At 38.3% G+C, this 27,594-nt stretch overlaps 2 protein-coding genes across 2 annotated transcripts in view; one reads left to right on the top strand and one right to left on the bottom strand.

The window, feature by feature from the left end:
* TRPC5 (transient receptor potential cation channel subfamily C member 5) overlaps positions 1-27,594 on the top strand; it is a gene marked incomplete at both ends in the record, with an annotated part of 138,355 nt that overhangs the window by 37,935 nt on the left and 72,826 nt on the right. The window contains one exon of the mRNA XM_080910626.1: positions 11,467-11,988. Coding sequence (XP_080766752.1) covers positions 11,467-11,988 — 522 coding nt within the window. The remainder of the gene's footprint in view (positions 1-11,466; positions 11,989-27,594) is intronic.
* TRPC5OS (TRPC5 opposite strand) lies at positions 17,578-17,958 on the bottom strand (the record flags this gene model as incomplete). Its single annotated transcript, XM_080910956.1, has 1 exon — positions 17,578-17,958. The coding sequence occupies one exon, from the start codon at positions 17,956-17,958 to the stop codon at positions 17,578-17,580; it is 381 nt and encodes a 126-aa protein (XP_080767082.1).

Below are 27,594 nucleotides of genomic sequence, written 5' to 3'. Positions count from 1 at the left end.
CCTTCTTTTGTTGTCTAATTGCTCTGGCTAGAACTATACTGAATAGGTAAGGGGAGAGTGGACAGCCTTGCCTAGTCCCTGATTTTAGTGTGATTGCTTCAATTTTCTCCCATTTAGTTGGCTACTGGTTTGCTGTATATTGCTTTTACTATGTTTAGGTATGGGCCTTGAATTCCTGATCTTTCCAAGACTTTTAACATGAAGAGGTATTGAATTTTTTTCAACTGCTTTCTCAGCATCTAATGAGATGATCATGTAGCTTTCTTTTTTCTTTGAGTTTCTTTATGTAGTGGATTATGTTGCTGGAATTCCATACATTGAACCATCCCTGCATCCGTGGAATGAAACCTACTTGATTGTGATGGATGATCATTTTGATGTACTTTTGGGTTCAGTTTACTAGAATTATATTGAGTATTTTTGCATAGATATTCATAAAGAAAATTAGTTTGAGGTTTTCTTTCTTTGTTGGGTCCTTGTGTGGTTTAGGTATAAACTTCATAGAAGTGGCTTCATAGAAGGAATAGGGTAGTGTTCCATTATTTCTATTTTGTGGAATATTATGGAGAGTATTGGTATTAGGTCTTCTATGAAGATCTGCTAGGATATTGCATTAAACACAACTGTTCCTGGGTTGTTTTGGGTTGGGAGACTTTTGATGACTGCTTCTACTTTTTAGGAGTTTTGGGACTATTTAAATGGTTTATCTGATTTCTATTTAGCTTTGGTCTAGAAAATTATCCATTTCATCCAGATTTTCTAGTTTTGTTGAGTGTAGGCTTTTGCAGTAGGATGTGATTTTTTTAATTTCATCAGTTTCTGTTGTTATGTCTCTCTTTTTATTTCTATTTTTTTTAATTTGAATATTGTCACTGAGCCCTCTGGTTAGTCTGGCTAAGGGTTTATCTATCTTTCCAATTTTCTCAAAGAACCAACTTTTGGTGTAGTTGATTCTTTGTATACTTCTTTTGGGTTTTACTTGGTTGATTTCAGCCCTTCGTTTGATTATTTTCTGCCATCTATTCCTCTTGGGTACATTTGCTTTTTTGTTGTTTGCATGGCAGGTAGGTCTCTTAGTTCATGGGGTTCACAGCTGAGGAAAAACTGTTGATGCCATTTGTCTTCCCCAGTAGGCTGCACAGCACCTCCTAGAACTGTAAAAACCATAAGGTGGAGGTTTCTAAATCACTTTCAAATTCATTTCTCTATAGTTTGCCACCAGGGTGTGTGGTGTTTTAAACTTTAGGGTCCTATTATCTAGTTCTTGCAGGCAATCAAGAGGAATAAAAAGAATCTGTATTGTTTGTTGTGGAGCTGTAGGTCTTCTCTGACCAGCAACTCATAAGAACTTATCCTACCTCTAACACTGAGACTTTCGCTTAATAACCAACAACTTCTTAGAACAGCTTTTTCCAGCCTCCATTGGCTACTTTTAACTGCTTGCACTGAGATAGAATAGCACAGAAATACCTTAAAATAGAACTTATAATTAAAAGAGAAACAGAGCAGAAAGATTTAGAAAATTCGCAGCCTAGCCATGTGCTAGAGACTAAAGGAACATCTCAGAAGGAACCAAGAGTGTAACTGAGAAACTGCTTGATAAAGAGATTAATGTGAAAAGGCAGTGGGACCATGAAGATAAAAAGAAAAGCACATTAGGCACTTCCAAAGTTTTTAACTCTTCCCTTCTCATTCCAGGTTTAAAGCTTCAGAGGACAGGATGGTTTGACAAATGAGCCAGGGACATATACACATGTTCATTGCCTAGGACAACACCAAATACTGCTTAAAAAATTAGACTCCAGTGCTTCTTGATCACCCTAGCTAACAGTCAATCAGAACAAGGTGTTGCTCAATCTTCCAATGAAAAAACACAAGCTGTATTTGGCAGCATTTACCTTGTGCTAATTCTGCTGATATACAGAATACAATGGGCAAAGACATGAAGACATCTATGTAGATGTCTTCAAAAAATGGTTCAAAGGGAAAACCAGGCTGAGGAGTATTGCATGCTCAGAGCCATTATGGACAGCCCTGATTAGATAAGTATTGAACAGGACCATGGAGTTAGAACTATCAGAGAAAATCCCCATGAAGACAATACTTCCTGGAGGCTGCCACTGAGACCTTAAAACTGTAGGGTTACCAGGGTGTAACTCCAACATGGTAGATTTATAGGTGAGGGATGACTTTCTAAGGCATTGATACTCTAGCCCCTAACCAACATGCCTAGGAAGGATTATGTGGAGTCGATAATGATTATTCTAGAGTTTAAGACCAAGTACTTTTTTTTCCTGTTGAAGTTGAGGCATCTGTGCAGCCTGTTAATGCTTTCTTTTCAACTGCTTCTCCCCTCTGAAATAGCAATAGCTTACAGACAGTAATTGTTTATTTTGGTTTGTTTTCTTTATTCATTGCTTTCAAGAGTAATCATGAGAACACTATAGTTTCATAACTTTCCTTTAACCCACTAGCAACCAAATAAGCACCCTTTTTGAAATCATAAAAGCACTTCTATGCCTGAACTGGAATACCTGGTCATAATTATCATCTTTCAACTCTATAGCTCTAAACTGCCTAAACTAAATAGAGATCCCCAGTTCCTCTGTTTACAAAAAAGCACCTCTTTTCATTCATCTTTTATTTTATTTTGCTGGCAAGCATGTTTTTAACAAGATCTGTATCCAAAAACTATTGTAAAATAATAAAGGGTTATGTACATTGAATCTGATTTTACAGTTGGTGGCAAATTTGTTACCAGGTAACCCCGCAGTCTCATATCTATACCAGATTTTTGCAACCTATCCAGAAACCATTATTATGCTATCTACATTAGCACAGCTTGTCACTTGAAGACTGAGAATGGATGCCATCCTCTTTCTAAAAAAGCAATCTACAAAGGGATTTCATTTTTTTAAAAAGTCATAGAGACCTATAAAAATGAAACAAGAACCATGACCTTCCTGAAAGGCTGTTTGCATCAAATTCAGCCCCAGATCTTTCTGCAGTGGTAACTAAAACCCAGGTCACACTAGCAAAATAGGAGTTTATTTTTTGTATAGTACAAGAAATACATTGGTAAGACCATCACTCCTGAAATCTGCCCCATCACAATAAAATGTATGCCTGACTTATTTATTTCTTGACTCATAGGCCATTTTTATGATTTCCAGGAAAATGTAGAGAACACACGCTTATAAAGCTGCCTACTACTTCCTAGTTATGTGTCTTTAAGGCATTTAACTTGTCTTTCGATGGATTTTCTCAGATGTAACATGAAAAATTATACTTATAGCATAGAGTAATAGAAGACTAAACTATATTCCTCAGTATGTTCACTACATGCAGAAAATACTCAAAACATGCTAACTCTTAGTGTTAGGCTTATCCTTGCTAAGGTGATTCTGGCCACTGTTCTGTGTGTTGTTGATTTGTTCTTAAAATCATTATTGAATTAAGTGTATTTGAGCACATGCTCACATAGGGGCACAAATGTATGTGTGCATATGTAAGTGGGTGCATGTGTCTTCCTCCTAAGATGAGTTGGTGCCTGGTGTCTTCTTCAGTCATTCCTCACCTTATTTTTTGAGACAAGTTCTCAACTGGTCCATGAACCAGTTAGGCTAGGATGGCTGACCATGGAGGTCCTAGAAACTTCCTATCTCTGCCCCACCCACACTGGGGTTATAGGTACCTGTCACTATGGCCAGCTCTTTACATAGGCATTAGTTTTCTGAACTAGAGTTGGCATGTTTCCACAGAAACTGGTTTATCCACTAAGCCATCTCTCCAGCCCCAAATTATTGAGTTTTATTTAGCTTTTGAAAAATTAGGTGAACTCTGTGGCTTTTTTCTTGCTGTGGTTTAAATGTAGGTCATTTTCTCCTTAGATCCATGTTAGAAGATTGATTTCAAAGGTTCTGTTATTGTTGACGTTATCAGGAGCTACTGTGGACTGTTAGGCAACAAGGCTTACTGGAAGGTTTTTGTATGGTTGAGCATATGCCTTTAAAAGGCTTATGACATCAAAGCCAGCACTATCTCTCTTGCTCCAACTGGACTCATGCCATTGCCATCTGCCACCCTTTCCAGAGGCCAGACTAATTGGCCATCTGATCTTGAGTTTGAACTTTCAAAATCTTAGCTAAATCTTTTCTCTTTATGAGTGACTTAGCTCTTATATTTTTGTAGGAACATGAAGCTGAGTGATGCAATCTTCCAATAAACTTTGTTCATTGTAGTTGTCTAATCTAAATAATTAACCTAAATTGTTATAGAAATTAGCATTAAGATCAGCTGATGTGATCCAGCAAATCTTAATTCTAATGGTTCTGTTTTTTCTTTTTTTCAAGTCTGGAAAGCAGATTCTTCCCCATCTGATGCCAATGACTGTCTCTAAAGTAGCTCATGCGCAACTATTGGCTACTTAACGTTCCTGGGATGCAGAGGAGAATATAATGGATGTGATTCGATATCGATGTTCTCGATTTCTGTGTAATACAGAAAAATGAAATTTCACTTCTACTAGTTTCTGAACAAGGTTGACCATAGATTTTCTCTGACATGTTAGAATGGGGAGGAGGTACATAGTTCGTGGAAAAGAGGTGATTGCAATTTCTATCAGTCTCGGCATAAGGCAGGAGATTCACTTCCAAATGATGCTACCAGGCTAGTTCTGTGAGGAAATAGCCATCAGAGGATGATGAGTGTGAACAGATGGTAGTGTGGGTATGAGTGAAGTGGCTACTGAAAAGGGTCTTCCTGTTGAAATTGAAAATAGGTGATTCAAATTTCAGGCAGCTGTGGTAACTTTCTACTGAGAATACCTCCTATGTCTGGAAAAACTCGGTCCAGAAAATTGCCAAGTAGTCTAGACTGTTCAGGAATGAGATTGAAGGAAGTCAATGCATCATTTGGATCCTTTGTGAATAATAGCTTTATAAAAGCTTGAGCTAGTCTTCAAAGTGGGGAGATTGTGTATGCCATCACCGATCCCTCTTTGTCATCCTTTTCACTGGAATTTAGATGAAAATATAAAGAAGGGGACTTTATCTCACTCCGTTCATTACAGAGATGAGTCCTTAACTGAGCAATTCTATCCTATGTTGATTAATCTACAAGTGTGATACTTAGCTTTCAACAGGATTCACTGGGAGAATGGTAGGAACAAACTCAGTAGGATCTAAATGCAAAGCCAGAGAGAGGCAGGCAATGTAACTTCTTTAATGGTCATGCCCTTAGCATACATCAGCACAAAGTTTCAAATTCAATCACGTCAGCTGATGTACCAGGTTTCTTGCAGATAATATAAGCCAAATTTAATTTATTAGCCTGATGATTTCCCTCTCTTCTTCTACCCTCCCTGCCAGCTTCTTTTTTATTTCATTTTAAAAAAGATATGGTTTTTAACTGGAAGCCTAAGATCATTCAGCTTGGTTTTATAGTTCAAAGAGAAACAAATTTAAGTAAGATAAAATAAAATTGACATTTGCATGTGACCTCTATCTGAACAACAAACAAACAAACCAGCAGTCACAAGATATTTAAAAGGACAATAACAAATTCTGATCCTCATACAAATTTAAAATTACCATATGCTAAAGGATTTGTTTTACTTACCAATTAGCAAGGAAATTTGTAAGCAGGGCTCTGCAAATTGTGGCACATAAACTAAATCCTGTGGCCATCACCTGCTTTTTCAAATAAAATTCTGTTGGGAATACAATCACATCCAATCATAATGGCAGCACTGTAAGGTCCCACAATGCTAAAATATTTACTCTCTGGTCTTTGACAGAAAAAATGTCATATACCACCAAGAATATTGAAATAAATTGATAGATGTATGCAAAGCATCAATTATCTGCAAGATTATCTGAATCCCAGCAGATAAGAAGTATTTGCCTTAGTCAGATCAAATTCCAAATTTCTGTTTCAACTATCTGGTGCCCAGAGGCCTAGTGTTGTGTACTTACTTCTCTGACTTGAACAAGACATAAGAGTGTGCTTTCACCATTATATTTCTTAAGTTACTTAGAGAATCACAAGGTCAAAGCTATTTTTCCCTAGAAACAAGAAAAATCATCCTGTGCTGTGCATACAAGAAGGAAAGTCTAGAGATTTCTTGCATGTAGATAAAATAATTTGGATTCCTTCCATGATCTTCAGAAGAGTCAAAAATCTTCAGATTAGCTGAAAACTTGGCTATTATATGCTGATTTCTCCTTTCTCTAGATGAGGTCCATCCTGAATATAAAACAATCCTAGCAATTTTTGTGGTAATGGGGAAGCAACACAACAACTCTCAAATAGACAATTATATCAGTTCACATTTGGCTTTTCATTGTATGATGTGTGTATACATGCATGTCTTTCCACTCTTCATTTCAACTTGTAAAACTTTCCTTACAGTAGTAATAAAATCAGTAAACTTAAAAAAAAAAGAAATATTTGCATTAAAAAGAACTATTTACATTACAATTATATTTTAATTAAAGGGTATAAATAACCCAAAAAATGTAGGAACCAGAACTTCCAATTTCCTGTTTTGCACAATGCAAAGTCATTCTCATCTTTTATTGCCAATTGCTAAGAAAGAGTCATGACTGGTAGCAAAGTTTACTCTATCTGTAGAAGAGGAGGATACATATAGTACGATGAAGTGTAAGGCCTTAGGAAGATCTACAGTCACACCTAAGTCACCAAAAGATCACTCCTGGAAATCTGCAGCTTTCAGACAAGAAGACGATGCTATTTCTAGATGCTATCAGTTAAAGTGCAAATAACCTCTATGGAGCATGGCCAAGATATGTTAATCAATAATTAATGACTTGATACTGGCCCCCTCCCAAGAGAATAGCTGATCATTGACTTATAAAGATAGAACATTTAAAGGGCCTCCATGAAGATTTGATCAAATTTAGTCAATAAACTTATATACAAATATTCTAAAATAAAAAAGAACACCTCCAAGAAGGCAGTACTGGTGAAGCTTACTTGGATGATTGAACATGACATGAATGTGTCATCAAATGAAACGGGGAGATGAAAGCTCTAGGTTAACTAGCATTGAGCAAGAAGATCAATAAAAAAAGACACATAATTGGATGAGGTATTTTTGTTAAGGTTTTGTATCCATCAAAGTTTTTGACTATAACACCAATAAAACCAAAAGTAATAATTGTAAACCAGGTATAATGGTGCAGCCATGTGATCTTAACATTATGGGGTGGAGGGGGGCAAAGCAGGAAGATCTTGTCCTTGAGGGTAACCTGGGGTACAAAGTGAAACCCTGTCTCAAAAAAATTAAGATGTTTTTTTTCAAATTACGTTACTGGGAAGTGTTTCTGTTGCTATAGTTGTGTTTGTTATGACAGTTATGGCTAAAAACGTTGTATGTTCCTATATAGACAGGACATATATACACAATCTGTTTTGGTTATATTTTCAACCAGGATTTAGTCAGGCTCACAGTTTCAGAAGATTCACTTCAAGGTCAAGTAGGTATGGTAGAACAAGGCTGTTTAACTCATGTTACTCAGAAAATGGGCTTATAGAAAGGGGACAAGATATAGTCCCCAAGGAATGTTCTCCCAACCTAATTACCTCCAACTATGTTCTCCCCCATCTTTTCACTATCTCTCAATAATATCCTCATATTATGAATCAATCAAAGAATTACTTCTTTAATTATTTCAGAACATTCAGGATCTACCATCTCTGGAAATATCATCATAAATATCCAGAGATGTGCTTTACTAAATTCCTACATTTTCCGGTCTAATTAAGTAGAAAACCATACTTTGATCTGGACCACATCTGCTCATTACCCCAGGCCTCTTCTTCACTTTATCTGGAATGTCTCCACTTTCCTGGTTCCTGCTCCCAAAGTGATCATGTTACACCTTCCTCCTGTGCCTTTTTACAGAGACCTTGATGTTTCTTAACTAATGTATTCATCAAATATATCAATCTATTGATCCAGAGGAAAGTTTTTTTATGACACACTATGACATAGGTATGAAAGATACATCAATTCCGACATGAATAAAATAAATGCAATGCCCTATGCAACCCCAACAGTCAGGATGTTGAGTGAAGTAGGCTGACAATGGTAACCTTCCTCAATCATGCATGGTGGTGTTTTGTGAGCTCACTGTATACCTTTACTTGTGTCCTGGGAATCAAACTCAGGGTCACTGGGCTTGTTGCATCCTACTTGGAACAAAAGTTCAACCTCTCCTCTAGCTCACCACCCAGCAGAGGTAGTAGAAGAGAAAATTTATCAAGACATGGGGGAAGTGGACCTGTTCGGCAATAGTTCTTTGGTAGCGAGCTTGATCTTCTTTGGCAGCAGTTCAGTCCCATAGCAAACACAAAATTCAACAGCTGCAGACGAGTCCTCTAGGCAGGCAGACACCAGGCACAATTCATCAGCTACAGTTCAGTCCTATCAGCAAGCAGACACCAGGCAGCTGAAGTTCGATCCTAAAGAAACCACCAGGTTTGCCAACAGACCTAAGGTGAGGCTGAGGAAGAGACAAGCTGCCACTGAAACCTCACGAGTAGTTCTTGGGACAGTTTCTCTCAATGACAGCATTACCACAAGTTGAGCTCAACAACGCTATGTAAGACAAATCAATACGTGTGTGTCTTTGGTGAAGAATAACAAGGAAGAACAAACCAAACCAAGGCTCAGTGCTTGTCTGCCACTGTTTGTGGGGTAATATTTATACTCCTTCATCCATCCTTTCACCTGTGTGCTCCAGAAAAACATATTTTGACACAACATGCCAAAGAACTAGAAGTTTCCATTTCATTGGATCCTTGTGACCAGAATTAGAGGTGATTTTGAACCATCCAACTTGCGTGTTAGGACCTGAATTCTAGCTCTCATGATTGAATAGGAAGTTGTGCTAACCACTGGGACATCCATATGGTGTCCTTTTGTATTTTTTTTTTGAGAACTGTCTATTTTTATTTTTGATTTATTAGTTTCTCATTGCCAGAGGCCCATCAGTTGATCCTAGACTCAAGTTGACAAGTATCTCTGCTCACTACAAGGAAGCAAATAAGCAAATTGCAAGACAGAGAACAATTTAAAGCAGCATCAGAAAAATAAATCGCTATTCTGGATAGAATCTAGAGCCTCTGGTATTTCAATAGGCAGGTGCAGGGAAGACACGGTCAATGAAGGTGCCTCTCTTTGGAAAAGTTGTCCTCTCTGGTCTCAGGTAACCAGAAAATGAAGTGGAGGGTCACAATGCTCTTTATTAGAATTAAATAGCTCCAGAAAGCTTTTCATGTTTCAAGTGTAGACAGTTTCCTTCTAGCTCCATGGCTAAACGTCATCATGGGCACTGCTTTGGGTCTTGGACAGTCCTGTCAGCACTGACAAGAAGAAGAGAACGAAAACGAGGCTGAGAAGCACAGAGCAGGGAAAGCGTGGGTGAGAGGCCACAGCGAGCAGCGTGTTAGGAAGCAGACCACGCCTCCGCCCTCGCCCAGAGAAAACTGTCCACCAGGTTGTCACCCACTCCACCTTCTCCTCACCCTTTTAGATAATGACAAAGATTGAAAACCATCCCTAGCTAGAGAAAGGATAGATTTTTTTTCCCCTGATCTCAACTCTGTTCTTTCTGAGCAGCCTATGACAAACTGCTCTCTCCGTCTCTCCCCACTCCGTGGCTGGATGCCAGCTGTGTTTGTGTTCCTCTCCAGGCCCACTCAGGCCTATTTCTTCCTGAGCCTGTAGGCTTATGTTAATTTCTGAGATTATTCTTTCCTCCGTCCAATTTATTTTATGAGGCAAGTTGTTCACTTCCTGCTGTTATGTTTGTAGCTTCCCTTTCTCGGAGTTTTACAATGTTTACTCCTTTCTCTGCCCTAGCAATGGAGGCCAATGCAGCTACTCAGCAAGGGATGCAGGTTCCTGGCAGTCTGCTTCTTCTCACCTTTCTGTCCCCTTTCTTTCTGACCACTCCCCTGTCTAGAAGTCCCTTATACAAGGGGAGATGGAAGCCGAATAGAATAGAAAAGCGGTAACTCTTGCTTTTGTAAGGTCATGCGCAATTCTAGATTGTTACTGCTGGTGTTTTAAAAAAAATAAAATGAAAGTGTTGATTAAAGCAATATTCTACTTTATGAGAATCTCGGCTGTCCCTGTTCTTTTCTGCCCAGCACACATGAAACATGAACTTTGACACAGTGCTCTTCTTTTCCTCAAATGTGATAAGATCAGCATTTCCCGTTTTCCTGGAATGCTACTCATGCTTCACATACTCAGATCCCTTCCTGTCGTTTCCCACTCCTCCTTTCTCTTCTAGTTCTTCTGTGTGTCTAGGGAGGTCCCTCATCTTCCTTTTCATTTTCATCTGGAAACAGTATTCTGTATCCTCTGTATATATGTGTGTGTGCATATGTGTGTATATATCCTTGGACTTATGTTCCTGCCTCCATCCCCAAGGTGCTAAGATTACAGATACTTTGTGCATGATAGACAAGCACTCCACTAACTCAGCTGTGACCCCAGACCCTCTTGCTCTTTTTATTCATCTGAAAACAGTTCCCAGAGATATATTTTCAAGTTAGAGGGCTGTTTAAATTTATTGATCAGGTTTTCTGCACTTCTTTGGCTGTGCTCCTAAAGACATAAGGAACTGTACATTTTAGCTATAGTGCCCATTTTCAACAAACATCGTATCCTAGGGACAACAGTTTTAGAAAAGGTCCTTCTTTCATTAACAGTGCTGCCCCACATCTGGAATTCCTCATTTACGGTATTACTTTTTGAGAATACCTTATCTTTCTCGACTTAGAAGAAATTGAATTAATTAGCTCTGTCTTTTAGCCTTCTAAATTTCCGTATGCATACAAAGTCAATACCATTTGTGAGAGACTTTTCCTTTTGCCAGTATTTATTTAGCTGCATGATCTTCAAAGTGATTGTCTGTCTTTGGTATTTCAAGTCAAAATTCCAGCACTCTCAACAGCTCAACTAGAGCTATACATATAACATCATGAACCATTATGCATTTTATGATTTGTTCAACTCAGCTCCAGAAGGCCAGGAGCAGTAACCTCTACTTCTTTGTTTCCCTTGTTCTGTTAGTTAGAACTGGATATTTTATGCTAACATAAATTTAGCTAAGCTCAAAAGTGACACTATCTGGTTTGAATTTTGTCTGTTACTGAAAACTACATAATCTTTGGTATGTCCATTAACCTCTCTCAGCTTCCTCCCATGGGAAGAATATTTACCAACTGGGTTGTTGTGAATATTAAATAAGTAAATATGAGTGATGTGCTTAGGAAAGTGCCACTAACACAATAGTTCACAAACATTAACTGTTTGGGGGGAGCAGTTACAAGAGAAAGAAAAATTCCACTTCTGAGTTACCAATGAATGTTCCTTCATGCTCCTAACTATAACTATGTCTCTCTCTGTTTCTCATTTCATGTGTGTAGGTTCCCACTCTGATGATGGACACCCAGTTCTCTGAGTTCACACCAGACATCACTCCCATCATGTTGGCAGCCCACACCAACAACTATGAAATCATCAAATTGCTTGTCCAAAAGAGAGTCACTATCCCACGACCCCACCAAATTCGCTGCAATTGTGTGGAGTGTGTATCCAGTTCAGAAGTAGACAGCCTACGTCATTCAAGGTCCCGACTGAACATATATAAGGCACTGGCAAGTCCCTCGCTCATTGCCTTATCAAGTGAGGACCCCATCCTCACAGCCTTCCGGCTGGGCTGGGAACTCAAGGAGCTGAGCAAGGTGGAAAATGAGTTCAAGGCTGAATATGAGGAGCTCTCCCAACAATGTAAGCTCTTTGCCAAGGACCTGCTGGACCAAGCTCGGAGCTCCCGAGAACTGGAGATCATTCTCAACCATCGAGATGACCACAGTGAAGAACTTGACCCACAGAAGTACCATGACCTGGCCAAGCTGAAGGTGGCAATCAAATATCACCAGAAAGAGGTAAGCTGAGATCACCTCAGTCACCTGGAAGCTTAAAGCTCTCAGTGTCCACAGCATCAAAGCCAGGCTCAGTAGTTTTCTACCACTTAAGGCTTCAAACATATGTGTAGGTTGTGTGGGCCTCACAGAGCTACTCATCTTTGATGCAGACAGCTTTTGTGAATTTCCTTTGTGACTAAAAATGTAGTCACCTGATTCTTTGAAAGGAAAGCATATTATCATTCAACAAATCCTCATGAAGTACTGTTCTCAGTGTTTGGAATACAGAGGATAACCACCAGTCCTCCTTGTTTGGAGACATTTCACAAGTTTAACGTTAGAGTCTTTGGCTACATAAAATTTGTAAGAATAACCATCTTCATAATTTGTTATAATGTGAATACACTTGATCACTGATTATTTTATAGATAAAAATTTTCTTCATGTAATATATTTTGAAACTATGTGGCTAACTTCTATTTTGGACACAAATAAATGAGTGAAATATAACTTTATCTTCACTCTATTATCTAGTGAATTTAGAATTTCTATGATAAATAAAATCCCTCAAATTCCTTGGAAATGGAGCTAGAGAGATGGGTCAATGGCTAAGAAAACTTATGGCTCTTACAAAGGACCCAGGACCATCTCTAACTCAAGTTTCAGGAAGTGTTCTCTTCTGACCTCTGTGGGATCCAGGCATGGATGTGGTACACATTCAAACATACAGGCAAAAATACCAATAGGCAGAAAATAAATAAATATTTTTTTAATAATTTTAAGAAATTTTTCATTAAAGGCATGTAGTTTGCGTATCTTCATAGTCAGAGGAGGAAAACATATTCATTTTTATTTATTATTCTTATATATGTTTTCTTTCCCTAGTTTTTGTGGGGGGAAGGGGTACACATATTTTTATTTGTGGTGTTGCTCTGGCTGGCCTCAGCCACCTGACCTTCTTCCTAAGTACCGACTTCACACATTTGTTCCACCATTTCTGGCTCCGAAGTTCCTTTTTTTCCCTTCCTTCCTTCCTTCCTTTCTTCCTTCCTTCCTTCCTTCCTTCCTTCCTTCCTTTCTTCCTTCCTTCTTTCCTTCCTTTATTTTTTTTTCAGTTTGTTTTTGGTCTTTGTGAGTCTTCATTTCCCTTCTGCTCATTTAATAGTATTTTTAGGTTTGCACATGATTGAGTGTGTGCATCCACGGATGTGACATGATGTATCCACATATGGGTATAGATGTAGCACTCATTCATCTACACGGGGGTCAGAGGAAGAATGGTTCCACTACTCCATCACTATCTGCTTTATTTCCTTGAGGCAGGGTCTTCCACTGAACCTCAAGCTAAGTTGGTGGCCAAATACTTCTAATCCTCCTTCCTGTCATACCCTCCCCTCCCGCTCTTCACATCGGACTGTGGTGAAGGCATGTACAGGCATGTACAACCATGCCTAGCTTTTCTTGTGGGTTTGTAGGATTTGAACTCCGGTCTTCTTGTTTACATCGCCAGCCTAATTATTAGTTTAAGTGGGTCCTACGTCATCATCTAATGGAACAAATTCAATCTGAGGATTACATGTTGAGAACCCATAAACAAGTTGGAAACAGTTTTAAAGAATAGTTTTCCCCAATGTCATTAATTCCCTAAGACTGGTAAAGGAATGGGGGGCAGGGAATCTCACAGACCATAGGTATTGATAAAGCAATAACTTCGGCATGAGAATGGGAGAAGTATTCAAAAAGGAAAACCTAGATGAACAGCCAGCTGGGCATGATGGCGCATGCCTGTAATCACAATGTTTTATTGATGTATCCACTTTTCTTCATTGGTGGGATGCAGATAACATTGTATTTCAGTATGGAGCTCTGGATTTTTATTTTATTTGATGCAGAATTATAGAAGACTATTTGAAAATGAGAACAGACTCCAATATTGAATTATTGAACCATGTTACAACCATTAAAACTTAGGGGACCCTTGGACTTAAAGCATTTTGCACTGTCAAACAGTGACAAGCCTATATGAGAGAAAGACAGAATGTTGTGACTTGAATGTGAATTCTTCCTTATAAGATCATGTTTTGAGTGCTGTGTCTTCAGCTCATGGCATTATTTGAAAGGTTGTAGAGCCTTAGGTAATAGGGCCTGGGTGTTAAAAGTAGGTCACTAGAAGCAGGCCTTATGACGTTCTATTTATCACTTCTCCTGGCCATAGTCACTGCTTCCTGGTATTGAGGCGTGTGAGCACTTAATACCGTAAACTGAGCTGTGTCATCACCACTCCCTCCTCACTCTTGTCAACTGCAACCCTCTGAAGCCAGGAGCCAACATAAACAAGTACTGTATCGCTCTTGGGAACAAAATCTTGGGTGAGAATGAAAGAGCATGCATTCTTCTCTAAAGGGCCTTTTCTTTTTGATATATTGGTTATAATATTTAATTACATTTCAGAAGTTATCTCCCTTCCCGGTTTCTCCTGTAGAAACCTCATTATATCCCCCATCCCCTCTGCTCCTATGAGGATGCTCCCACTCTCAACTGCCCACTCCTACCTCACCACCCTAGCGTTCCCCTACACTGGGTCATTGAGCCTTCACAGGCCCAAGGGTCTCCCTTCCCACTGATGTCAGATAAGGCCAGCGTCTGCTACATAAGCAGCTGAAGCCATGGGTCCCTCCATATGTATTCTTTAGTTGGTGGTTTATTCTATGACATCTGTGGAACAGAGTCCTTTTGTGGCAATTTGGTAGACTAGAAATTTACTAGAAGGCAATTGAAGGTGACTACAATTATTTGGCTTTTAAATCAATGTTTATTAGGTAAAATCTCTTAAAAGCAGTCAAGTTGGTTTATAGCAATAGGCAATAAAGATCATAAGTGATTATAACCTAATAATTTGAAGAAATGGTTACATATAAAGATGCAAGTATATACTGTCAGAAGCTACCTCAGGTAAGGAATGAAGATTTGTATCGTGTACTTCAGTGCCATTTACCAGCCTGTCTTTCTGGATTTTAACACCTTTAAGTTGGTCTCAGAATATAGAGCCTTTCTCCCTCTCTCTTTATCTATTCCATACAAAATCTGACTTTGGCATTAACCTCACAAAGATGAAAACAAGGCTACTTGGATAATGAACTAGTTACTCGCTCCAGTCTTCTGGATAAGAATCAACATCTCAATCAGAGACCATCAATAAGCATATTGTTTGAATTTCTCCTTTTAATTTAACTCTCAATCTACTTAATCCGTGTCAATTATCAACCAGTTATTTCTACCAGTATCTTATGGGTGGCTAATTTTTATAAGGCACAGGTAAATGAACTCACTTAGGAAATAACCCCATCTCACACAACTATGTTAACTGTTAGCAAGTTAAAACATTCTCTCTACTAAAAATACCTTCCCCACTAGCTCTTGTTCTTCTTGAGGAGTTTCTTATTGCTAAGATTGTTCCTTGTCACCTATAACTCTCTTTCTAATCCCATTCCATATAGCCAACATGCTTGATACAACAGTCCATTTCTCTAAATAGAGTTACATCTTGACAGTTCTGAAGTGCACATAGTTTTACAATCAAAGGAAATACTGAAATGCAATAGGCAAAGCACATCCACATATGATAAACTTGCAGCATCTTTTTTTTTCAGATGTTTGAGAACAACACTGTCTATTACTTGTTTAAGGCACTGTTTAAGGAGACTTACAGGTTTCTCTTGTTATAACCTGATTGAGTTTATTGGTTGTTTATGCTCTCTGACTTTTAACAAAGTCTTACTAATTTATTATGGAAACATTACAAAGCCCATATTCTAGAGTTCTACTTGGACCTCTATCTACCCTTTAATGTGTCTATCATGTTTGCAGAGCATAATTTGCTCTTTCTCAGGTAAATTGCTCACAAATATATAGTAGACTGGTAGCCTCTTTCTGGATATATTTCCTGATTTTGTTCATGTAATTATAATTTGAGTGTCATTTTGACAGAAAATTATACCCTATCTCCTACAGTTCAAATTTCCCAGGTGGCAGTACGTATATCCCCTAGTTGTTACTAAATCCTTACTTAAAGTGTAGATTATCTTTAAACCTTCACACAAGTCTATTGTTGTTATTATTGTTGGTAAATGTTCTTATAAAATATAAAAATAATCATATATGTTTCACTAATTATAATAATTATTATTCATTAACATTTCTGCTTGGAATGGAAAAATAAACTTTTTTTCTTGCTTCCTCCAATTTCTCAGTCTCCAATCTCCTAACAAAAATTAGGTTAATTTTCAGTGCATTGCCTATTTGCTCCTCTGTCTATGCTTGTGTGTCTAAAATCTTTTTATACTGGGAAAATAAAACTCACTTTGATTATTAAAGTTATTGTAGCAAGGTGCTACAGTGTACTCTCTACTGTAATATACAATTAACTAATCACATTTTGACATAATTTTCATTTGTTCTCTGTGTATTTTTGTCATGTATCTGCCACGTCAGTTGGCTCTGAAATCATCGGAATTAAATCATCTATCAATCTTTTTAACTATGATGTACTTTAGGAATCTTTGTAAATTGGTAAGAAGGCCATCCTGCCTGTCCATGGAAGTAAAGGGGTTGGACGGCAGAAGTTGGTATAATAGGTGAATTTATGGCACACTTATTTAATTGATCTCTGTTTCAGAGTGGGGGTGTTTCAATCACTCTATTTCACCCTTCTGACATGTGGAGGATTATTGTACCTCAAAACCAGTCTACATATTATTTCTATTTTTACCTCTCAATAACATATGTTATTGGTTAAGTTTTTAATGGTCTTATCATAATAAGCCTCCCAAGTGTTTGTCTTAAACGCAGTTATACACAAGAAGATGTCCACTGTCCACTTCTCCTTGTAGACCATTATCTCCAGGCTGATGACATAATTGCTGATTTTTCCATTGAAGAAGCCTTTGTTAGTCCCTTTCATGCCATTCTAGAACTTCTTTCTTTGCTTATTGGTACCAGCTTCAATATTCACCAGAGGAAAATATTGCAGAAGACTTTCAGCACACATCAGCATGTGTGGATGGAAATTCATCAGCAGTCTTTCATTCAATATCTTGACCACAGAATTCTCAAAAGGTTGGCCCCAGGAAATCAGGAAAAGCTTTCTATACTTTTATTGCCTAGTGATATTGCAGTCTCAGAATTATTTACTTACTCTGCCATAAAAACCTCCCTCTTTACAATACAATATGTCAATGTAGTAGAGTCTGCGAGGACGTCCACACTGTACTCCCATGCTGGAGAACACTACCCTTAGAACTTCCATTTATCACAGAGCAGTAACTCCGGGTATGAGTATTGGTAGAGTTCATCAGTTCATCATTCTATTCTTAGGCAGATTCTTCTCCTTGCTATGGTCTTATCATGAAGAATCCTAATAGTTCAAGTAAAGCAAGAACTATACAACTATTTTGATTAAAACATAGAAAAATTGGTTTTGTCAAAAAGAAATCAAGGTTTACCTAATCTAAAAGTTACTAATAGTGAATCTATGCAAAACTTGAATAAAACAGCTATTGCTGAGGCTTAGAAAACAAAATAAAAGAATGATGATTTTTCACATGCTGGCTCTCACTCACTTTCTGTATCATCCTTTATCGCAGGAAGAATATCCTCATATATCTCGTTAATATCTATCATGGCTTCATCCATGTCAAAAATTAGGTCTTCATCTTCTCTTATTGAAAGGATTGATTCTAAGTCGGAAAGATCTGCAAGATCCGGTAGGGAATCTTCCTGGGGAGGAGGAGGCGGCGGCAGCGGTGGCGGCGGCGGTGGTGGCGGTGGCGCAGGTGCTTCTGCCTCTTCTGCCTCTTCTGCTCTGGCACTCTGTTGCAAGGAGAGAGCTTGTTCCTGCGAGATGAACTGTAATAGCTCCTCCGCTATTCTTATTAGCTGGGCTACACAATCAATAAGTCCAGCAACCAGTGCAGGGATTGACACAGCTTCCATGGCTCAGGCAGGTGGTGTGATTATGATGGTGATCAAAGCACAGAGTGAGTCTAGCAGGACTACAAAACTTTTGGGTGATGTTGGTTAATCGCTCACAAAATGTCTGTACTAGTCGTTTATTACTATAATAATCACCACCAGATTGCCACTTCCAAAGCACAACAGCCAATCAGATCTAATAATAGAAAAAGACAAGTAAAAAAGGTCAGTACCACTAACCATTTATCCACACTGCAGATTATAGCTACAGGGCATAGTTATCAAGGCGCATCTAGGAGGTTAAATGAGATCTCTGGCTACCAGTCTTCCTTTTTGACAGCCCAATGAAGATCTAGTGCCTCTCTTTTCCTTTGAATTCCCATGATATGTATTTTTTGCTCAGGGATTTCAGCATAAAATGCGCATAAGTGGTTTACATCTCTCTCCTGAACACCTCCATTGGAAAAGGATGTATCATTACTCAGAGTCTTTAACTGTTTTTATTAGTATCTTTGACTCATGGCCTTTTATATCTGAATTGCTAGAGGCTTTGGTATTTTTTAAATATTAATTCATTAAGGTTTCCAATTGTCCTGCATCCTGGGGACAGACGTCATTGTGCAATAAATTGTAAACGTTCTTCATTCATTCTTATTAATTAGGTAATACGATTAATAAGTCTACCAATTCTTAAAGGAACTGACACTAGTTCCATATCACAGCAGTCTTCTCAATGGATAAAATATCACTAAAAACTATAACAAGTGGTCGTTTGATGATACTGAATCTCATGGAGCTGACAGTGGTTACTCTGTTGATTTAGATGAGAAATGAGCATGTTCATTTGATTATAGTGGTGACGAGTTATGGCATGAAACCATAATATTTGGGGATTGTGTCAATTGCCAAAATTTAGACAGTTGATGAATATTCACCCAGGAGGACACTAACCTAGATAGAAAAAGAAGTTCACTGCTAATAGAGACGCATATTAATAGGAAAGATATTATACTTAGTAGGAAAAAATAGACATAAGAGTAAACACTGCATACTGTTCATGTATAATTCAAGAAAAAATACTATGCAAAAATAAGGGAATAATTGTGTCTAAGGAAATGAGAAGTAATTAGAGACACATAGGTGTACTGTCTATGATGGTGTCAACGATTATATTTAGAGAGTTTTAGGTTATAGGAGAACATGAAATTGATGAATTTCATTGATTGCTAGTGTTAAAAGTTGTGCATTTTACTGTATGTTGTTGCCCTTCCTTAAGTAACTGAAAAAAGTTGTGCATTTTACTGTATGTTGCCCTTCCTTAAGTAACGGAACAGAATCAGCCCCCTACCCAAAAAGCTTGTCAGATGAGATGGTAAGTCTATAAAATTGTAACAAATTCTCAAATTTGTAGAAGAAAGGCCCATTCCATATAAAACACCAAGAAACCAATTTTACCCATCAGTGCATTTAATCCTCCTAAGAAAATAACTATATGAAGTTATGATTAAAAATATTGGGTATTATCTGACATATGGCCCGCCACATGGTATGGAATAGAAGTTAGCCCAGGACTAACTTCCAAAGACCTAGGTCAAAGGGCTCACATATGGGTATCTATACTAACATGTTTGCTTTAATGAGTCTAGAGCTGGCATCCCATTCTCCTAAACAAAAATAGAACTGAGAACATTCCTTCACTTGCTATCCCCAGAAATCAGCTAAATTCTGAGTTAACCATGTCTGCTACTAATCGGTGGAGAGAAGTGGATCCTATGGCACCCATGCCATAATCGGTAGTTCATGGAGCTTTCAAAGATATGTGTTTGCTCCCCGTTTTTGCTGTTCTGAATTTATCTGAGTGATTGGAAACTAGCTATTCACCCGTCATCAAATCAAGATGGACAAAGGTGCTGTCCTAGAAAGTGATTTCTGTAGTTCTGCTTTCAAATAGTCTGAAAACATTCCTGCAACAACCAAAAATTGTAGTGCACACACAGATGGGGTAGGGGGAACAAAGTACAAAATCAGTAGGGTATCAGAAAGGGCTGGAAGCAAGTGCAAACTCTCTAATGTGAGCTGATAGTTGCTGGCTTTTTCCTTCCTGTGGCATTTTGCTAATTCTGGGCATAAGTTAAAGATAAAGCTTCCGCCAAAGTCAGAAGGTATCTACCACCAAAGAACGAGAGATTTCAGCATGTCTCTTGGGAATTGCAGGAGGCTAGCACAGTGGAAGCATGGCGTATGCATGGGCAGCTTTCCTTACCTGGAATAAGCTGAAGTCTAGGCTGGCCCCTGGGCAGGAAGTTCTCCCAACACAAGTACACTCCTCCAAAAGGTACCTAGTATCAGAAGTGAGAGGGACATAGAGGAGGACAGTGAATCAATAAGCTCAAGACTACTTTGGAAGGACACTTGGAGCAAAATTATTCTAAAACATACAGCACATGCAAAGAGCCGGGCCTCTTAAGGAACAGCATGTATACTACCAGATATCAAACCTGAAACAAAGGAAGACATCCCTCCCATATGTGGAAGCTAAAACAAAATATCAATTTGACAGCATAATACTGACTACTAGAAACTGGGAATGGCCACAGGGAAGGGGGATGCAAGGTTAGATAGGAGAAACATGTATGTTCCGGATTCTATGGCACAATAGGTTCACAACAAAGTGTATATTTTCTGAGTAACAAGACAAGAGTAACTCAAATATCTCAATCTTAGAGAAAATACAAATCTTAAAGAAAAAACATGTAATTACCCTATTTCCACTAGTGCATGTTACCTAGGAGGTAGGGGTGCATGTCTTTAGTCCCATCCCTTGGGAGGCAGAGGAAGGCAGATCTCTGAGTTTGAGGACAACCTGGCCTACTGAGTGAGTTCCAGGACAGTGAGTTACACATAGAAACCCTGTCTTGGGAGAAAAAAGCAAAGAAGAAAAAACAAAATAAAATAAAACAAAACAAAAATCTTATAAGTACATATTTATGTGTGTATAAAAATATGGTGCTGTATGCACATACAAAAATTGCCATATACCACAAAGTTATACAATATTACATGGTAATAAAATTAAAAATTAATTTAAAATAGCAAGGTTAAATATATGGCTACAGAGGTTAAAATCATATAGTACTGACATGTGGCTAGACAAACAATGGAACCAAGAGCATGACCATATATCAAATACTAACAATTTGAAAGGGGTGGAAGACTGGAATCTAAAATATAAAACCAATATGTAGCCCAAACCACAGGAGAAAAGTTCCGTGACCCTAGAAAACCAAAATGTATCACATATGCCCTAAATTAACAAAGAGCTCTCATTTATCAAAAGATCTCTCAAGGGAGTAAAATGGTCAATTTTAAGATAGAAAATATTCAGAAAATAGTCCCAATAGAAGTGCACATATTTTTAGACTCCTATAAATGAATAAGAATAAGGCAATGTAAATGCTATAATCAAGACAACAGAAATTAACTACTACTTCAGAGAAAAGGTTATTTACATGACCTACAAGTATACAAATCAGCATTTGTTAGTATTACTCATGAGATAAACGCAAATTCAATCCATAGGCAGATATATCAAACTCCACAAGAACAAGTACATCTGAAAGGACTAATAATGAAAAACCCAGAACAATGAAGCCACTGGAACTTACATACAATTGTAGATGAACGTGTTGGCTTGTGCAATTACTTTGATAATACTTGGATAGTATCTACTAAAATTAAACCTACCTCTATCTCATGAACCTGTAGTATTACTACTAAGTATGTACCCAAATTAAAGACTGTAAACATCTACCAGAATACATGTAAAAGAAAGTAAAAAGAAACCAGAAATGTAGAAATATAGTATATACCCCATCATTTCATTTAGATGAAATTTCAAACAACAATGGGTGATGTCAGCAATGTTTGACCAGCCTGTTATTAATGTTGAGGAAAATGAAACATAACATTAAAAAAAGGGGTCCTTTGCTGGTGTGGATATCTGCTTCATGTCAATACAATGACAAGAGGTCCTGATGGTTAGACAGTTTTTAATTGATGGAACATGACATAACCTGCCTCTCATACGTAGCTGAAAAGGTGCTGGAGTAAAAGTGATGCCATCTGACTGATACCTGGAATTGTTGCATCTCTGTCTCACTTTTCTCAGCATGACTAATGAAAAGCCACCATTTTCTTCTCACTGAAAGTCTTAGTCTACCATTTGGCACAGCTTCCATCTGGAAATCTGGCAAGGAGTATCTAACAATGAGACAGTAAAGGGAGCAAAGAAATTCAAATCTGCTGGGTCCGTGTTTATAGTCGATAAGCTTCCTTGCAGCAGGCAAGGTAAATTACTTCATATCCAAAGGGACCAGAGGTAGTTCTATGGGAGTGATTAAAATGTGCTTTTGCTGAGTACAGGTGCTAGTTCCGTATTCACAAATAGATTTTTTTTTTTTTTTTTTTTTTTTTTTTTTTTTTTTTGCTTTGCTCCCTTCTGCAGTGCTGCAGTACCATTTGGCCACAAGCATTTAATTTAAATGCTTAAATAAACAACACTTCTGTTAATGGCTCCTCAGCTGGTGGTGGGATTACACCTTTCCCAGTCCTCTGTGCTGGGACTTTATCTGAAGTCCCCCCTCCCCCAGCAGGTCTTGCACAATGCAAACTGCACTCAGTATGGAAAGAAGAAAAGTAAATAAATAAGATAAATAACCTCAAAGTTGGGTGTGAGAGAATGAGACGCTTTGGAACAAGGTCGGGGGAGCAGTTGAAAGGGTAAAATGTATTCAAAATACACTGTATGACAGTTGAAAGGGTAAAATGTATTCAAAATACACTGTATGAAATTATCAAAGGACAAGAATGAAATTATTGTTATTTTAATAAAAACCACTTCTGTACACACATAACTTCCCTTTGCCCTCCCCACATCCAGGGAAAAGTCAAAAAGACCTACCCTATCATTTTGATATAGCTGGAGCATCTCTGGGACACAGAATGAAAATGATCAACAGGACATCCTTGCATCTGTATTTTCAAGTTAGAAATTGTTGCCTTTACGAACAACTGCATGCAATGAGGCTATCAGGCCTGACATGTCTGTGAGCCATCCTTAATTTATCACGGAAAATGGAAAGAAGTGTGGCGCTGAAGGCCTAAACACAGCCCCTTCTTGAAAAATATATGAAAAATGAAAAACAGAAACCAAGAGGGAGTGGGGATGCCCTCGTAGTCAGTTTAAAGCAAGTTCTTCTACATTTATTTCCTCCCCTTCCTAATGCTGCAGAGACAATCTTGCTTACCCTGCAGAAAAACTTAGTCACTGCCAGCAATCAGTAGTTTGCAAATATCTCTTTGCTATTGTGTTAGGCAGGCACAGAGTTTTTCAGCATAGTATTCAAGCGTGAGGTCAACCACTTTATCTTGACTCTGGGAAACATAAACAGACTTGTCTCTGAAGCTTAGCTGCTGTAAGAGTCCCCAGAGAAGCCAGGAAAAGATGCAGTACTTCCAGAAAGAGTTCGGGCCTTCAAATAGTACCAAGTACAGGAGAAAGGGCAGAAAATGAGAGAAATAAAAACATAAGTGAGCATGATAAGAAAAAGAGGTTCTATTCCTAATTCTTCCCTCAGCGTTCTAAGAGGGAAGAAGGGAAGTTGTGGGGGTTTTCAAAAGGGAAAATAGTCTATTTAGCAGACACCAAAATAACAGTAATGATGCTATATTGTGCCAACCAGACTTGTATTTTCATCTGAACTTTATTAAGTGCAGACTTTCCCTAAGCTATATTTGCCTTAATTTCCTTATCTGTAGAATATAGAGAACAGGGAAATTGCATTACTTAATTCACAAAGAAATTTAGACTGTTTCCCAGTTCATGGTAAACACCTTATAGATGCTGCTGTTTGACTATACTATGGAAATCCCTGGATCCAGGAAGTAAGATGTGGTGCATCCCTGGCCACTGCTAGTGTCTCCTGGAAGGTAGGAGAGAAGATGCCTGCAGGCTTAGAAAAAACCTGGAAGGAATAGAGTTATAATTCATATCATAGCTACAAACAGGTAATGACTTCAGACTTTGATAAAGATGTAAGGAGAAGGCACTCTCTAGGTAATGAAAGCATCTTACAGTAAGTCTACAGTGAATTCACCAAAACTAGTCCAGACTTTCAAATATTCCCATGTGGCTCATTCAAATGACAAGAGAGGAAAGCATGCTGTGTCTTACCCCTTGCCATCCCGGCCTGAGTTTTATTCTAAGCTCCAAGAACACACTTGACACATACAAGACTGAGCCCTGGAGTTCTGGCTGCCTTTCTCTTTCTGTAAATGCCAGCTGGCCAAGAGAGACTACATTCATCCATTTTACCAACAGGGATGATCAGAGACAATACAGTCCTCCTCTCTGCCTGAAAATGTGCTCACACCATCTGCCAAAAGAATGTGCCTTTCTGGTTTTATTGGCTTCATAATATGATTTCAGAACTCCACCCAGTAGCTCATCCCAGGGCTTTACAGCTTCATCCTTCTGGGTACCATATCCCCAAGCACATTCACATATATTAACCTACAGTAGTCCTATCAGAGAAATATTTTTCTTGCACAAATGAGGGAGTGGAAACCCCAATGTAGTTTATATGGCATCTCCTTGAATCTTCAAATTACTGTGAGATCAATAAGGTAATGGTGGAAGAGGCTATATCTCCACTATGTATTTAAGAAAATAAAATTCCATATAAGCCAAACAATCCAAGGTGCACAGCTGGAAAATGGTAGAAGCTGGAACCTGATTCGCTGCTCTTTCTATGGCTTCCAACTGCAAATTCCCTAATCCTTGGAAGAAAGGCTTCCAGGTGCCTTGTTAGGACAGATACATAGCCAATGCTTCAAAATCTAGTAACACATATCATTAATCCATTAGAATAAAGCCATAAACATCCTCTATTGACCCTATATGTAGAGCTGGCAAGTAAATATCCAGAGACTAGGATTCCTACTGTCAGTCTCTGCAAGAAAGAAAATACAATGTGAGTAGCCAGGCTCTCCAGTGGAATGAATCAGCTGTTTTCTCCCAAGCCATTTCGCCTTCCTCTTGCATGATACATTACACCAAACAGTTCTCTACAGGTACATAACACGAATGAGAAAATTACAGTACAAGTAAGTATCTAGGACCTAAAGTAAATCCCAATGGCCTCTTCCACTATACCACTAATTACCTATGTTAAAAGCTTTTCCCCATTGCCACTGCCACACAAAAAGAGTGGAAACTGTTCTTTTAAATGTGCCACTAAAGGGGAGGCTGGTATTTATTTGGCAGGAGAAGGACAGGATACTTCATGCTTGGCATACTGATACCACTGGCATCTAATCCAGTGCTTTTGCAGGGGTGGCAACTATTTTGTTCTCAGAATAATATAGTGAAAGATATGGCTATATTTATGTACAGACTTTTTAATAGAAATGCCTGTCACCCCTGGTAAAGCTCGCAGGAGGTGACAGAAATGGCAAGCCAAGTCTTTAGTGCCTTCTGGCAGCTGAATCCAAAGTATCAAATAAGAATGCCTGGATCATTTTCTTGGGTTGTAGAGCGTTACTGTACAGGAAGGTATACAATAACTGTCCCAAGAATTACTGATGTAAGCCAGATTTGTCTTCTGTATCCCTTCCCAAATCACAGTAAATATAAGGGATGAAAGTTAAATCCACTCCCATATCAGCTCTAGTGGCCATGGTGAAACAGCAAATAATTTCATATATAAACTCACACTGAAAGCAGTAGTGTAAATATAAACAAACTTATAGATGCTTGATCGATTTCTGATAATACGTAAATGCAAACATCATTGAGGCATGAATGCACGGCAACCTCAGCCACACAGGTACGAATGGCCAGAATATTTGGCACTGGCAAAGAAGGAAGGGTGTAGGAAAGAGACATTTTTTAAGGAAGAGAGACAGACATACATTGGAGACAGAGAGACTTAGGTTCAAACCTAAATGCTTCCTTACCTTGACAGTTCGCTTAGTTTACCATGATTCTCAGTCTTTATCAGAAATAAATATAACACTTTGGACATCTATAACCTTTGTACTTTAGACAATTCTTCATTGTGAGAAAATGCCCTAACAATGTAGGTGAAATATAAATGTGTGTGATCTGAGTTCAGATAAACACTTAACCATTTTCTCTTAAATGTTGAGGAAAGAATTAACTTTCTGTAAACTTGTGTTTTGTCTTCTATATACTAAGGATGGTGAGGGCACCTGTCTCAATGGGTGGTCTAATCATCAAGTGAGATAACTTTTGAGAGAACTTTTGTAAGTCATAAAGTTCAAGGCAAAAATAAAAAATAAAAAACTCAATTGAAGTAGCTAACCAATATTTTTATCCCAGGGTTTGAAACTTTTACAGGATTTGTGATTTTTGTCATTTAATGAAGAAAATCTTAGGCAACTTGAAATAATTTGGGCACTGCAGTCATCACCAAATCTTAACTGAGACCTTGAATAGACTGTAAAGAGCCTTAAGTAGACATAGGTCCTAGTTTAACTTTACCTTGTCTCTATTCTTGTGAGGCCTTAACTATCCTCTAATTAGAATTTAATTAAAATAACCCTTGGCAAAAAAAAAAAAAAAAAAAAAGAGAGAAGAAAAAAGGAAGAAAAGAAGAAAGAAAATGAAGGGGAAAGAAAAGAAAAAAAAAAACTACTATGCAGGCTCAAACTCTTTCTGTATCTGAAATTAGATTCTAAATAGGCCTTCTCTCTCTGTTCTGTATCCTGGCAAATTGTTGAATATATTCCAAATATATATTAACCAGACATGACCCATGAATGGGCTAACTGGATTCCATTAGGACTTACCTGGGCTTAGGCTTGGCCACGTCTTAACTTCACTAAGCCTGGAAGGGAACCTCCACAGAGGAACAAATATTTAAGGCTATAAAGGGTCTTGAGGGAGAAAACTGGAAGGAATAATATAGGAGCTGACCATAGAAAAGCCATTTTTGTGGAGAAGCCATGGCCTCAGGATGGGTTTGTCAGGCATAGGTATAAGAAGTCCCCAGAAGCCCCTGTGGTTGGTTCCAGCCATTATGATGGTATGGGTTAACAGAGTTAAGACTTTAAGCCCTTCCACTGAAACCCCCACCACACACATGGCCCTTGAACCGGTCTGTAAACAGGACAAAGATAAACAAGACAAAGTCAACTAATTCTGTTCCAGTCCTCCCCTTCTGAAAATGCTGACTACAGTAAATGCCAGCCCCGAGATCCTTGACGGAACAGACCTGTCCTTAGGTCAGGACTGCTAAGCACAATCTGGTGCTGGCTAGGTTACCTATATTGGAGTAGGAATGACTAACCCAAACTAACTAACAACACAAATGGGACATGTTTAACAGGACTGACCACCTAGTCAGATCATAGAAGAAGCCCAATCTGCAGGAAAGGAAAAGGGCTGTACCAGACAAGTTAATAGAGAGGAGCTCTTAATAGTATAGACTTTGCCAGCCCCTGGGATATTTATACCTGCTATGCATGAGACAGTTTGGAACTGATATTCTTGGCCCCAGGCTTAATGTGTGTTCCCAGAAAACAAGAGTTAAGCAATTCTTACAGCCGTTAGAGTCAAGATATAAGAGAACCATG

The sequence above is a fragment of the Micromys minutus genome (assembly GCF_963924665.1).
Source record: "Micromys minutus genome assembly, chromosome: X".
Taxonomy (NCBI): Eukaryota; Metazoa; Chordata; class Mammalia; order Rodentia; family Muridae; genus Micromys; species Micromys minutus.
The sequence above is the reverse complement of the archived record's forward strand: the minus strand, read 5'-3'. Positions and strand labels throughout refer to the sequence as shown.